This window comes from Hyperolius riggenbachi, chromosome 12 (genome assembly GCF_040937935.1).
Source record: "Hyperolius riggenbachi isolate aHypRig1 chromosome 12, aHypRig1.pri, whole genome shotgun sequence".
NCBI classification, from domain to species: domain Eukaryota; kingdom Metazoa; phylum Chordata; class Amphibia; order Anura; family Hyperoliidae; genus Hyperolius; species Hyperolius riggenbachi.
Genome location: NC_090657.1, coordinates 104170810 through 104186607, shown reverse-complemented (window position 1 = coordinate 104186607; position 15798 = coordinate 104170810). Strand labels below are relative to the sequence as shown.

Here is a 15798-nt window from a genome sequence, read left to right as displayed (position 1 = left end):
CCCTAACACTTCTACTGCCCACTCAGTGTACCCTAATGGCTGCAGCTGAAGTGCTTTGAGTCTGCGAGGAAACAGGCACAATAAAATTTGTATTACCTTACAGCACCACAGAGTATGTTGGCGCTTTAAAAATCAATAATAATAATAATAATAATAATAATAATAATAATAGTTTCTGTTATACATTCAGTATTAGTTCTTAAAGGGGAACCATAGGAAGTTAAAGTAGAATACAGTAAGCATTCAGGATACCCACTTTTGCAGTTTCAGTTACACTTCCTATAGCTATATACCTGTATTGAATGAAGCCCTGCATAGCTAATTATCCTAGGCAGATTAGCTATGCAGATTTTGACCCCTCCCCCCCCCCCCCCCCCCCCCCCCAAAACATTCTGGGAGGGCAGGTAGATTTTGTACTGGCTTCAGAATTTTCAAAAACAAACATTCTGCAGAGCTGCACCTGACAGGACTAAAGATGTCGCCACCGGTGATAAATTTTAGAATGCAAATCAAGGAGAGGAAAGAGTGTACAATGGGCAAACACTGACTAAATAATTAATGAATGAATATTATTAAAAAAAAGAATTACATTATTTTCACTACAGTTGCTCTTTGACTTACTCGCTCTTCTTCATTCTTCTGCCCAGCAACCAATTTACAAAGTCCTTTTTGAGCATGTTATCCACCGATCTGCTGTAGTCACTAGCAAGGGTTGCTTCCGAGTAGCGTCTCTGGACTGGTTGAGCAGCTTCACTGCCTGCTGATGATCTGAAACAGAAGAAAGACAGTTCTCATTCCACAGTTAGCACTTTTCTAATCTTTTTGTAAGGGCCGGTGCACACCAAAAACCGCTAGCAGATCCGCAAAATGCTAGCAGATTTTGAAACGTTTTTTTTTATTTTTCTATGGCGTTTTGCTAGCGTTTTGCGGATTGCTGCTGCGGTTTTCAGTATAGTAGATTTCATATATTGTTACAGTAAAGCTGTTACTGAACAGCTTCTGTAACAAAAACGCCGGCAAAACCGCTCTGAACAGGCGTTTTTCAGAGCGGTTTGCGTTTTTCCTATACTTAACATTGAGGCAGAAACGCATCCGAAATCCAAAAAATGCCTCACCCAGGCATTTTTCGTTTCTGCAAAATGCCTCCCGCTCTGGTGTGCACCACCCCATTGAGATACATTGACCAAGCGGATCCGCAGCCGCAAGCGGCTGCAGAAACGCTGAAAAAGCCGCTCGGTGTGCACCAGCCCTAAGTGCTTGTGATTTGAAAAGCCCCTGCTAATGAAATGCTATGGGTGTGATCCCACTTGAAAGATGTGATTTTTAACCCCCTTGGCGGTATGAAAAATACCGCCAGGGGGCAGCGCAGCAGTTTTTAAAAAAAAAAAAATTTTAAATCATGTAGCGAGCCCAGGGCTCGCTACATGATAGCCGCTGCTCAGCGGCATCCCCCCGCCCGCTTCGATCAGGAAATCCCGTTCAAAGAACGGGATTTCCTGGAGGGCTTCCCCCGTCGCCATGGCGACGGGGCAGGATGACGTCACCGACGTCACCGACGTCGGGACGTCATTGGGACTCCGCGCGGCGGCGGCGATCGGGGTGCTGGCGCAGCTAGCAAAGTGCTAGCTGCGTCCAGCAAAAAAAAAATTATTTGAATCGGCCCAGCAGGGCCTGAGCGGCACCCTCCGACGGCGCACCCCGTGTCACACACGGGGTTACCGCTAAGGAGGTTAAAAAAAATCCTCCATAGCCTTACAGTAATAAGAGCTTTTCAGGTCACAAGCGCTTTAAAAAGCGCTGCTGGTGGGTCCCAGGCCTTAGGGTCCTGACACACCAAAGAGTGTTTTGCGGGTCATTTTAAAAAAAAAAAAAGATGCCTTTAATGACTTTTTTATTAAAATCGTGGTAAAATTGCCACGATCGTGATTTATAGAAAAATGAAGATCATGTAGATTTTGACACAATTTTACCGCTATTTTAATGTAAGTCAATTGAGCCGTTTTTAAAAAAACGAAAACAACCCGCCAAACGTGCTTTGGGCGCTTAGGGCCCTTACTAAGAAGCCCCTTATCGCGCCTGTTTTATAAACGCATCTCCAGGAACCATCAAGCATCTCTAGTGGGAATACAACAATTGGTCCAGCAAATCTGGACTGAAGTATATAAAGGTGGCCACTAACTGTCCAATTTCTAGCGAAAAATCGTTTAAGCGATCAGAAATTCTGATCGGATTGGTTGTAAATAACCTCCATTGATGGACACAATCGATTATGAACGAGTGAAAAAAATGTCGCCCGAATGAATTTTCGTCGAACAAAAATTTGGATTTTCTTGGTGGTCGTGATAGATAAGAAGCAATGATTGGTTAGTTGATGGTGTAGTGAACGATTTTTCGTCGATCAGAATTTCTGATTTTCGAACGATTTTTCGCTAGAAATTGGCCGTTAGTGGCCAGCTTTAGCAAAATTTGGATTTTCTTATTGGTTGTGATAGATAGGAAGCAAAGATTGGTGCGTTGATGGTGTAGTGAACGATGTATTACAATATTTCACTTCCGATCAGAATTTCTGGTCGCTCGAATGATTTTTCGCTAGAAATTGGATCATTAGTGGCCACCTTAAGATATAAAACATCTCTGCTGCATGGGCGTCCGCACATATGGCAAAACCGGGCATCTGCCCGAGCCTGGCCGCCCGCTGCCCCCCCCTGGCCGCGTGCCCGTGCAGCCAGCAGGAGGGGAACACGCAGAGAAGAGAGAGAGCGCTATGGGCACAGTGGGGAAGGGCGGACGTCTCCCCCCCCTTCCCTCACCTTAGGGGTCTCTCTCTCCCTCGCTGTCCCCTCCGGAATGAAGTGTGCAGCGGCTGGCAGCGGTGGGCGGAACTTACCTCCTCTCGCTCCTGCGCCGGAAGTTCTGGTGCCGCACTCTGGTCTGGATCAGGCCAGAGTAGCGGCTAATCCATCCGGCGCGTGCGACGAGAGGAGGTAAGTTCCGCCCACCGCTGCCAGCCGCTGCACACTTCATTCCGGACTCCGGAGGGGAGAGCGAGAGAGGGAGGGAGAGCCCCCTAAGGTGAGTGCCCATAGCTCTCCCTCTTCTCTCCGCTGCTCCCCTCCTCCTGCACACATGGCCACTTTTTCTGGGGACATATCCCCCTGGCTACATATACCGGGACATATACCCCTGCCTACATATACTGGGACATATACCCCTGCCTACATATACTGGGACATATACCCCTGCCTACATATACGGTCTGGGACATATACCCCTGCCTACATATACTGTCTGGGACATATACCCCTGCCTACATATACTGTCTGGGACATATACCCCTGCCTACATATACTGGGACATATACCCCTGCCTACATATACCCCTGCCTACATATACTGTCTGGGACATATACCCCTGCCTACATATACTGGGACATATACCCCTGCCTACATATACTGGGACATATACCCCTGCCTACATATACTGGGACATATACCCTTGCCTACATATACTGGGCACATATACCCCTGGCTACCTGTTCTGGGGACATCTCTACCCCTGGCTACCAGTTCTGGGGACATCTATACCGCTGGCCACCTATTCTGGGGACACCTATAGACCTGGGGCTACCTATTTTTGGGGAACCACTGCTGTCAGATTGAGTGTATTTTGGGGAACTGCTGCCAGGTGAGAGGTGTCTACATATTAAGGGGGCATTCTGCCTATTTATGTCAAAAGCTGTCTATTTATGTGCCTCATGACTGCTGAATTTGTCTTGTTGCGGGCCTCATGGTTACTGACTTTGTCTTGTTGGGGGCCTCATGATTTGTTGGGGGCCTCAAGATTGCTGAATTTGTCTTGTTGGGGGCCTCATGATTACTGAATTTGTCTTGTTGGGGGCCTCATGATTTGTTGGGGGCCTCAAGATTGCTGAATTTGTCTTGTTGGGGGCCTCATGATTGCTGAATTTGTCTTGTTGGGGGCCTCATGATTGCTGAATTTGTCTTGTTGGGGGCCTCATGATTGCTGAGTTGTTCATGTTGGGGGCCTCATGATTGCTGAATTTGTCTTGATGGGGGGGGCCTCATGATTGCTGAATTTGTCTTGTTGGGGGTCACATGATTGCTAACTGCGAGACTATGGAAAAAGCTGAATCATCATCATATGAGACAATAGCATTAAACCTACTTTTTCTGCTTTTTAAAACAGAAAATGAAACTGGGAGGTTCTAAAAAAAATGAATAATTTTTTTCAGGAGTACGATGGATGAAATTGTTTATCTTCACAGTTTATTTTCAACTTAATTTTCCATAATGTTCATGTATGAGTTAAAACGTTTGTATTTAGTTTAAATTGCTGTTGGCACTTTGTGATAGTAAAGTGACTTTGCAGTTTGGACACTCGACCTCCAAAAGGTTCGCCACCACTGTCCTAATCTAATGTCCCACCATTGCTTAGTTCATGTAAACTTGTCTCCACCCACGACCACACCCACATTCTGGTTCATGACCACACCCATTTTTCGGCGCGGCGCGCGTAGCGCGCCGCATGACGTAGCTCCATTTTTTGGCGCGCTATGCGCGCCACACAACACCAGCCCAAATTTTTAACTCCGCACTTTTTGCCCCCCCCCTGGAAAATTTTCTGCGGACGCCCATGCTCTGCTGTTATGTGGTAGAAAACAACAACTGCAGCACTTGTCTGGATCATACTGCAACATACTAAGAGATACTAAACAGGGGCGGTTGGCCCGTGACGCATTTACTTGGGCCCTGGGGCATTCTGCTTGTTCCCTTCCCCCTGTGACCGCTGTTCACCCCCCTCCTCCTGTGGCCACTGCTCGCGTTACCTTGTTATGAGCTTGCGGCCGCTTTCTCCATTAGAGTTCCTGCCGGACCCCTCTCATACATCTCTCACAGCAGCGCGTCCTGCGGCTACTGTGAAGCGGAAGGAAGCAGGACAGTGGCTCCCTGTAGCGGCAATGTATATGCAACTATACTAGCTAACTATACTGCGGCAACTATACTACCTATACTGGGGGAAGCTGTACTAGCTACCTATACTGGGGCAACAATGCTACCTATACTAAGGGCAACACGATCACTCCAAATCGGAGGGGGGGGATCATACTAACAAGTTTTCCTCAGGCAGCTAAACGTCTACGTCTGGGAGTAATAGAATAAATTGTATATATGTTTTGAAAATCGACAGCCTTTTGTCTGTTTATGGTTGGCTGGTCCACCACCGCAACCAAAACACTTTTAAACTTTTTAGCTACTTTTATCCTTCCGGCGCCTCTGTACACCTTTACGCAAAACGTCTACAACCGGCCTTGATGCAAGAAGGTTAGTGAATAGACATGGTCAATGAGATGTTTAGAATTCCAGCAAATTAAATGTAAATTGTATGCAGCTTGGAACTAAACCAATCAAACCAACTGAACTGAACTGAACCAATCAGATGCAAGCTGCATTAACCCTTTCCAATCCCATGTCAAACTATGTCCGACATTGACCTTTTAAGTATAGGTTAATTGTTGGACATAGCCTGACATAGGAAAATATAGTTGCCGCTAGGGGAGCTGTTGCTGGAGTGTCAGCCCCTTTAAATCAAAGTGTCTTTGATTGCTGCCAGACCCATCCTCTGCTGCTATGCCACAAAATGTAGATACTACCCATTTGGGCTGGTTATTAGGGGTGCCATTGCTGGATCTAGTCCAGGTAAGCCCGGTGTCATGCTATTTGGATCAAAGTGTCCAAGTCTGATCCTGATGCACCATGCTGCACTGCATAATAAGGGAACTAAGCTAGCCTAGCACACGTGTAATTGGGGAGGAGCTATATCACATGAGCTGGCCCCCTCCTTGATGCCGGGTCGCCTCCCCACACTTTTGCAAAGTGGTAGAAACCCCTCTGGCTCCTCCCTCATCAGCGCACAGTGATCACCCACCTTCCTCCTGTACAGCAGAAAAAAAGTAAGTTACTAAGAGATGCATTGCCATTTCTGGCTGTGACAAAATGGCATGCATCCACTCCTGTCCTGAGAGCTATGCAGATATGCTGCCAATCCAATTTTACTTATCAGGGTTAGAAGTTTAAGACCTCATACACACTTGTCATTGCAAAATGCAATGTGCATCGCATTTCCCTTTTGGGGATTGAGAATCCCATTGCGATTGTTGATAAAATGCTACACGCAGCGCATTTGCAATTTATGCAAATTGCAAGCGCTGTAGGGAGAATAGTCCCATAGGGATGCATTGTACTCAGTGCTTTGGTGATCGCCGCCGATCAGCAGAGCACTGAAATGCTGCAGAAAAGCACCCCAGTGTGAATGGACCCTAAGAGCGAACATTAATGTTAAGGCATGGGGTTTAAACTTAAGAATTGAACTTCATCCCATTCAGTAGCTGATACCCCCTTTCCCATAAGAAATCTTTATCTTTTCTCAAACAGATCATCAGGGGGCTCTGTATGGCTGATATTGAGCTGAAACCCCTCCCACATTGTGATGTCAGGACCATGGTCCTGACAGTTTCATATCTGTGAACCTCATTGCATTGTGGGAGATAACAGCATCTCTTTCCACTGACATCACCTGCCAGTAGTAAAAATGTCACCGCGTGTTAAATGTCAGAATGTAAATCAGGTAGAGAAAAGATTTTACAATGGGCAAAAACTGACTAAATCATTTATACATAATTATTGTAAAAATGAAGCACTTTTTTATTACAATATTTTCGCTGGAGATCCTCTTTAAGTGCTAGGCAGGGGCGTCGCTAGCCCTATTTTGGTGGGGGGGGGGGGCACGTGCCCCCAATCTGTCCTGGGGTGCCACGGATCTCCCGGCCGCCGCTGCCCCGCTCTGTCAGCGGCTCCCTCCAGCCGCCGCCGCGTCACCCAGACCTCAGGATCAGGCAGCGAGCCGGTATAGTGTCAGAATGGGCAGCCAAGCAGATTGGGCAACCCCGCATGCGCAGTAGGAGCATGTGTCCCATTAAATTACGCAGCCACGTAAAACGTCCTAAATATCTCCGCTTTCACACCACGTACACTCCCAAAATTTTCAGGGGAGGGAGGGGACCCCCAGATCTAGCTCTGTGCCAAATTGCAACCCCCGAGCCCCGCTGGTTCCCGAGACTGATTGCAGCAAACCTATCTCGGGAACTAGCGGGGCTCGGGGGCTGCAATTCGACACAGAGCTAGATCTGGGGGTCCCCTCCCTACCCTGAAAATTTTGCGAGTGTACGTGGTGTGAAAGCGGAGATATTTCAAGTAAATAATGTCTAACTTCCCACTGAGCATGCGTGATACTCAGTGAGGAAGGCTGCTTCCGGGCTGCCCATTCTGACATTACACTGGTGACCAATCGTGCGGGTGCTAGGACCCAGCGCCCGCACTGATATGTGGAAGTGACATCACTTCCGCATATCGAGCGGGTGCGTCCGGCGCCCGCTAGTACTGGTCGGGTCGCCACTGCTCCTGAGGTCTGAATACACTGCCAGGTGAGGGGGGAGCGGCGGCGGCTAGAGGGGGGGGGGGCTCCCTGTCACTCACTCACTACCTAATGGGCTCCCTGTCACTCACTCACTACCTAATGGGGCTCCCTGGCACTCACTTACTTCCTAAAGGGGCCTCCTTGGTCCTCACTACCTAAAGGGGCCTCCCTGTCACTCACTCACTACCTAAAGGGCCTCCCTGTCACTCACTCACTTCCTAAAGGGGCTCCCTGGCACTCACTACCTAAAGGGGCTCCCTGGCACTCACTCACTACCTAAAGGGGCTCCCTGGCACTCACTCACTGCCTAATGGGGCTCCCTGTCACTCACTCACTACCTAAAGGGCCTCCCTGTCACTCACTCACTACCTAAAGGGCCTTCCTGTCACTCACTCACTGCCTAAAGGGACTCCCTGTCACTCACTCACTGCCTAATGGGGCACCCTGTCACTCACTTACTTCCTAAAGGGGCCTCCCTGGCACTCACTGCCTAAAGGGGCCTCCCTGTCACTCACTCACTACCTAAAGGGCCTCCCTGTCACTCACTCACTTCCTAAAGGGGCTCCCTGGCACTCACTCACTACCTAAAGGGGCTCCCTGGCACTCACTCACTACCTAAAGGGGCTCCCTGGCACTCACTCACTACCTAAAGGGGCTCCCTGGCACTCACTCACTGCCTAATGGGGCTCACTGTCACTCACTCCCTACCTAAAGGGACTCCCTGTCAGGCTGTCACTCACTCACTACCTAAAGGGACTCCCTGTCACTCACTCACTGCCTAATGGGGCTCCCTGTCACTCACTCACTGCCTAAAGGGGCTCCCTGTCACTCACTCACTACCTAAAGGGGGCTCCCTGTCACTCACTCACTACCTAAAGGGGCTTCCCGGCACTCACTCACTGCCTAAAGGGCCTCCCTGTCACTCACTCACTACCTAAAGGGCCTCCCTGTCACTCACTCACTTCCTAAAGGGGCTCCCTGTCACTCACTCACTTCCTAAAGGGGCTCCCTGTCACTCACTCACTACCTAAAGGGGCTCCCTGGCACTCACTCCCAACCTAAAGGTGCTCCCTGGCACTCACTCCCTAAAGGGGCTCCCTGTCACTCACTCACTACCTAAAGGGCCTCCCTGTCACTCACTCACTACCTAAAGGGCCTCCCTGTCACTCACTCACTACCTAAAGGGGCTCCCTGTCACTCACTCACTACCTAAAGGAGCTCCCTGTCACTCTCTCACTACCTAAAGGGGCTCCCTATCACTCACTCACTGCCTAAAGGGGCCTCCCTGTCACTCACTCACTACCTAAAGGGCCTCCCTGGCACTCACTCACTTCCTAAAGGGGCCTCCCTGGCACTCACTCACTGCCTAAAGGGGCCTCCCTGTCACTCACTATCTACCTAAAGGTGCTCCCTGTCACTCACTCACTGCCTAATGGGGCCTCCCTGTCACTCACTCACTACCTAAAGGGGCCTCCCTGTCACTCACTATCTACCTAAAGGTGCTCCCTGTCACTCACTCACTGCCTAATGGGGCCTCCCTGTCACTCACTCACTTCCTAAAGGGGCTCCCTGTCACTCACTCACTTCCTAAAGGGGCTCCCTGTCACTCACTCACTACCTAAAGGGGCTCCCTGGCACTCACTCACTGCCTAATGGGGCTCACTGTCACTCACTCACTTCCTAAAGGGGCTCCCTGGCACTCACTACCTAAAGGGGCTCCCTGGCACTCACTCACTACCTAAAGGGGCTCCCTGGCACTCACTCACTGCCTAATGGGGCTCCCTGTCACTCACTCACTACCTAAAGGGCCTCCCTGTCACTCACTCACTACCTAAAGGGCCTTCCTGTCACTCACTCACTGCCTAAAGGGACTCCCTGTCACTCACTCACTGCCTAATGGGGCACCCTGTCACTCACTTACTTCCTAAAGGGGCCTCCCTGGCACTCACTGCCTAAAGGGGCCTCCCTGTCACTCACTCACTACCTAAAGGGCCTCCCTGTCACTCACTCACTTCCTAAAGGGGCTCCCTGGCACTCACTCACTACCTAAAGGGGCTCCCTGGCACTCACTCACTACCTAAAGGGGCTCCCTGGCACTCACTCACTACCTAAAGGGGCTCCCTGGCACTCACTCACTGCCTAATGGGGCTCACTGTCACTCACTCCCTACCTAAAGGGACTCCCTGTCAGGCTGTCACTCACTCACTACCTAAAGGGACTCCCTGTCACTCACTCACTGCCTAATGGGGCTCCCTGTCACTCACTCACTGCCTAAAGGGGCTCCCTGTCACTCACTCACTACCTAAAGGGGGCTCCCTGTCACTCACTCACTACCTAAAGGGGCTTCCCGGCACTCACTCACTGCCTAAAGGGCCTCCCTGTCACTCACTCACTACCTAAAGGGCCTCCCTGTCACTCACTCACTTCCTAAAGGGGCTCCCTGTCACTCACTCATTTCCTAAAGGGGCTCCCTGTCACTCACTCACTACCTAAAGGGGCTCCCTGGCACTCACTCCCAACCTAAAGGTGCTCCCTGGCACTCACTCCCTAAAGGGGCTCCCTGTCACTCACTCACTACCTAAAGGGCCTCCCTGTCACTCACTCACTACCTAAAGGGCCTCCCTGTCACTCACTCACTACCTAAAGGGGCTCCCTGTCACTCACTCACTACCTAAAGGAGCTCCCTGTCACTCTCTCACTACCTAAAGGGGCTCCCTATCACTCACTCACTGCCTAAAGGGGCCTCCCTGTCACTCACTCACTACCTAAAGGGCCTCCCTGGCACTCACTCACTTCCTAAAGGGGCCTCCCTGGCACTCACTCACTGCCTAAAGGGGCCTCCCTGTCACTCACTATCTACCTAAAGGTGCTCCCTGTCACTCACTCACTGCCTAATGGGGCCTCCCTGTCACTCACTCACTACCTAAAGGGGCCTCCCTGTCACTCACTATCTACCTAAAGGTGCTCCCTGTCACTCACTCACTGCCTAATGGGGCCTCCCTGTCACTCACTCACTTCCTAAAGGGGCTCCCTGTCACTCACTCACTTCCTAAAGGGGCTCCCTGTCACTCACTCACTACCTAAAGGGGCTCCCTGGCACTCACTCACTGCCTAATGGGGCTCACTGTCACTCCCTACCTAAAGGGACTCCCTGTCAGGCTGTCACTCACTCACTACCTAAAGGGACTCCCTGTCACTCACTCACTGCCTAATGGGGCTCCCTGTCACTCACTCACTGCCTAAAGGGGCTCCCTGTCACTCACTCACTACCTAAAGGGGCTTCCCGGCACTCACTCACTGCCTAAAGGGCCTCCCTGTCACTCACTCACTACCTAAAGGGCCTCCCTGTCACTCACTCACTTCCTAAAGGGGCTCCCTGTCACTCACTCACTTCCTAAAGGGGCTCCCTGTCACTCACTCACTACCTAAAGGGGCTCCCTGGCACTCACTCCCAACCTAAAGGTGCTCCCTGGCACTCACTCCCTAAAGGGGCTCCCTGTCACTCACTCACTACCTAAAGGGCCTCCCTGTCACTCACTCACTACCTAAAGGGCCTCCCTGTCACTCACTCACTACCTAAAGGGGCTCCCTGTCACTCACTCACTACCTAAAGGAGCTCCCTGTCACTCTCTCACTACCTAAAGGGGCTCCCTGTCACTCACTCACTACCTAAAGGGGCCTCCCTGTCACTCACTCACTACCTAAAGGGGCCTTCCTGTCACTCACTCACTACCTAAAGGGGCCTCCCTGTCACTCACTCACTGCCTAAAGGGGCTCCCTGTCACTCACTTACTGCCTAAAGGGGCTCGCTGTCACTCACTCACTTCCTAAAAGGGGCTCCCTGTCACTCACTCACTTCCTAAAGGGGCTCCCTGTCACTCACTCACTACCTAAAGGGGCTCCCTGGCACTCACTCACTGCCTAATGGGGCTCACTGTCACTCACTCCCTACCTAAAGGGACTCCCTGTCAGGCTGTCACTCACTCACTACCTAAAGGGACTCCCTGTCACTCACTCACTGCCTAATGGGGCTCCCTGTCACTCACTCACTGCCTAAAGGGGCTCCCTGTCACTCACTCACTACCTAAAGGGGCTTCCCGGCACTCACTCACTGCCTAAAGGGCCTCCCTGTCACTCACTCACTACCTAAAGGGCCTCCCTGTCACTCACTCACTTCCTAAAGGGGCTCCCTGTCACTCACTCACTTCCTAAAGGGGCTCCCTGTCACTCACTCACTACCTAAAGGGGCTCCCTGGCACTCACTCCCAACCTAAAGGTGCTCCCTGGCACTCACTCCCTAAAGGGGCTCCCTGTCACTCACTCACTACCTAAAGGGCCTCCCTGTCACTCACTCACTACCTAAAGGGCCTCCCTGTCACTCACTCACTACCTAAAGGGGCTCCCTGTCACTCACTCACTACCTAAAGGAGCTCCCTGTCACTCTCTCACTACCTAAAGGGGCTCCCTGTCACTCACTCACTACCTAAAGGGCCTCCCTGTCACTCACTCACTACCTAAAGGGGCTCCCTATCACTCACTCACTGCCTAAAGGGGCCTCCCTGTCACTCACTCACTACCTAAAGGGCCTCCCTGGCACTCACTCACTTCCTAAAGGGGCCTCCCTGGCACTCACTCACTGCCTAAAGGGGCCTCCCTGTCACTCACTATCTACCTAAAGGTGCTCCCTGTCACTCACTCACTGCCTAATGGGGCCTCCCTGTCACTCACTCACTACCTAAAGGGGCCTCCCTGTCACTCACTCACTACCTAAAGGGGCCTTCCTGTCACTCACTCACTACCTAAAGGGGCCTCCCTGTCACTCACTCACTGCCTAAAGGGGCTCCCTGTCACTCACTTACTGCCTAAAGGGGCTCGCTGTCACTCACTCACTTCCTAAAAGGGCCTCCCTGTCACTCACTCACTTCCTAAAGGGGCCTCCTTGTCACTCACTCACTGCCTAAAGGGGCTCCCTGGCACTCTCTCACTTCCTAAAGGGGCTCCCTGTCACTCACTCACTACCTAAAGGGACTCCCTGTCACTCACTCACTGCCTAAAGGGGCTCCCTGGCACTCACTCACTGCCTAAAGGGGCCTCCCTGTCACTCACTCACTGCCTAAAGGGGCTCCCTGTCACTCACTCACTACCTAAAGGGACTCCCTGTCACTCACTCACTACCTAAAGGGACTCCCTGTCACTCACTCACTACCTAAAGGGACTCCCTGTCACTCACTCACTACCTAAAGGGACTCCCTGTCACTCACTCACTTCCTAATGGGGCTCCCTGTCACCCACTCACTACCTAAAGGGGCTCCCTGTCACTCACTCACTACCTAAAGGGACTCCTTGTCACTCACTACCTAAAGGGGCTCCCTGGCACTCACTCACTGCCTAAAGGGCCTCCCTGTCACTCACTCACTGCCTAAAGGGGCTCCCTGGCACTCACTCACTGCCTAAAGGGGCTCCCTGGCACTCACTACCTAAAGGGGCTCCCTGGCACTCACTCACTACCTAAAGGGCCTCTCTGTCACTCACTCACTACCTAAAGGGGCTCCCTGGCACTCACTCACTGCCTAAAGGGACTCCCCGTCACTCACTCACTACCTAAAGGGGCTCCCTGGCACTCACTCACTACCTAAAGGGACTCCCTGTCACTCACTCACTACCTAAAGGGACTCCCTGTCACTCACTCACTGCCTAAAGGGACTCCCTGTCACTCACTCACTACCTAAAGGGGCTCCCTGTCACTCACTCACTACCTAAAGGGGCTCCCTGTCACTCACTCACTACCTAAAGGGGCTCCCCGGCACTCACTAGCTACCTAAAGGGGCTCCCTGGCACTCACTCACTCCCTAATGGGGCTCCCTGTCACTCACTCACTACCTAAAGGGACTCCCTGTCACTCACTCACTTCCTTATGGGGCTCCCTGTCACTCGCTCACTACCTAAAGGGGCTCCCGGTCACTCACTCACTACCTAAAGGGCCTCCCTGTCACTCACTCACTGCCTAAAGGGGCTCCCTGTCACTCACTCACTGCCTAAAGGGGCTCCCTGTCACTCACTCACTGCCTAAAGGGGCTCCCTAGCACTCACTCACTGCCTAAAGGGGCTCCCTGTCACTCACTCACTTCTTAAAGGGGCTCCCTGTCACTCACTCACTACCTAAAGGGGCTCCCTGTCACTCACTCACTACCTAAAGGGGCTCCCTGGCACTCACTCACTACCTAAAGGGGCTCCCTGGCACTCACTCACTACCTAAAGGGGTCCCTGGCACTCACTCACTACCTAAAGGGGCTCCCTGTCACTCACTCACTGCCTGAAGGGGCTCCCTGGCACTCACTCACTGCCTGAAGGGGCTCCCTGCCTCTCACCCACTGCCTGAAGGGGCTCCCTGGCACTCACTCACTGCCTGAAGCGGCTCCCTGGCACTCACTCACTGCCTAAAGGGGCTCTCTGGCACTCACTCACTACCTAAAGGGGCTCCCTGGCACTTACTCACTACCTAAAGGGGCTCCCTGTCACTCACTATCGGGGTCCCTGTCACTCACTACCCACCTGGAGGCGCCTGTCACTCACTAGCTAACCTGGGGGTCCCTGTCACTCACTACCTAACTTGGGGGGCTACCATATTAAAGGGGCATTCTGCCTATTTATGTGAAATGCTGTCTATTTATGTGCCTCATGACTGCTGAATTTGTCTTGTTGGGAGCCTTATGATTTGTTGAGGGCCTCAAGATTGCTGAATTTGTCTTGTTGCGGGCCTCATGATTTGTTGGGGGCCTTATGATTGCTGAATTTGTCTTGTTGGGGGCCTCATGATTTCTTGGAGGCCTCATGATTGCTGAATTTGTCTTGTTGGGGGCCTCATGATTTGTTGGGGGCCTCATGATTGCTGAATTTGTCTTGTTGGGGGGGGGGGGGGGGTCACATGATTGCTACCTGCGAGACTATGGGAAAAGCTGAATCCTTATCATATGAGACAATAGCATTAAACCTACTTTTTTAGCTTTTTAAAACAGAAAATACAACTGGGAGGTTCTAAAAAATTACATTTTTCAGGAGTAGGATGGATGAAATTGTTTATCTTCACAGTTTATTTTCAACTTGGATTTTCCATAATGTTCATGTATGAGTTAAAACATTTGTACAGTATTTAGTTTAAATTGCTGTTGCCACTTTGCGATAGATAAGTGACTTTTGGGTTGCAGTTTGGACACTCGGCCTCCAAAAGGTTCGCCACCACTGTCCTAATCTGATGTCCCACCATTGCTAGGTTCATGTAAATTTGTCTCCACCCGTTACCACACCTATATTCTGGTCCATGGCCCACCCATTTTTGGTGCAGCGCGATAAGCACGCCGCACAACGTGATCCTCATATTTTTGGCACGCTAGCTGCAGTGTGCTGAATTCTGCTGCCTACAGTATGTACAGTATACGCTGTTCTCTAGTGCCTGCACTGTGTGCTGATTTACCTCCAGTGTGTACAGTGTAAGGTGTTACTCTGTGCCTTTACTGATTGTAAACCAGCTATATTGTATGCTGATCCCTGCTACTTTCAGTATGTACAGTATTAGCTGTAAAGCCTGGTACACACATACAATTTTGATTAGCCAATTTTAGCTCTGTTCATAAAATTCATTGTCTGTTGGCCCACTTACTGCATGGGGGTGGGAAAATTGGGGGTCAGTGATTGACCAATCAAAATTGTATGTGTGTATACATCTTTGATCTATGCCTATACTGATTGTAAATTATCTAAATAAAGGACAGGGGGCTCCATCCAATATTTCGATGGGCAGGCCCGTTATCTGTAGCTTACACCACTGCTAAGTTCATGTACCTTTGGCCCCACCCATAGCCACGCCCACTCACCTCATGGCCACGCCCATTCCTCCCCACCTGGTGCCCACAGGTGCCCCCGATCTCCAAGGACCCTAGAAACGCCCCTGGTGCTAGGTAAGGGCTTTTTGTTAGAAGGATAGATTAAGGTTAGGCAAGCAACAGGAGAGAATCCCCGAAAACAAAAAACAATGTTGCACAGCCAAAGTACAAAACTATAAGGCCTCGTTCACATCTAGCGAACGCAGATGGCTGTGCGATCGGAACGCAGCGCATCCGATCGCACGCCATCTGCGCCGCTGCCCGTTGCGCTGCTGATCCCATCCATTGACAGTGATGGGATCAGCTCTGCGGTGCTGGCAAAATGCAGGCAGCAGTACGCAAGCGCTTCCCAGGGCATCGTACTGCTGCGCAGCGCAGTAGATGTGAATGGTAGAAGGGCAGTCTATGCCCTTCTGCCGTTCCT

At 51.1% G+C, this 15798-nt stretch overlaps 2 protein-coding genes across 2 annotated transcripts in view; one reads left to right on the top strand and one right to left on the bottom strand.

Annotated features, from left to right (window-relative positions):
- Positions 1 to 15798, bottom strand: part of GIP (gastric inhibitory polypeptide) — a 151940-nt gene that overhangs the window by 29243 nt on the left and 106899 nt on the right. The window contains exon 5 of the mRNA XM_068262073.1: positions 622 to 768. Within this exon, the coding sequence (XP_068118174.1) occupies positions 622 to 768 (147 nt within the window). The remainder of the gene's footprint in view (positions 1 to 621; positions 769 to 15798) is intronic.
- Positions 1 to 15798, top strand: part of LOC137540885 (P43 5S RNA-binding protein-like) — a 151181-nt gene that overhangs the window by 31243 nt on the left and 104140 nt on the right. The window lies entirely within an intron of this gene.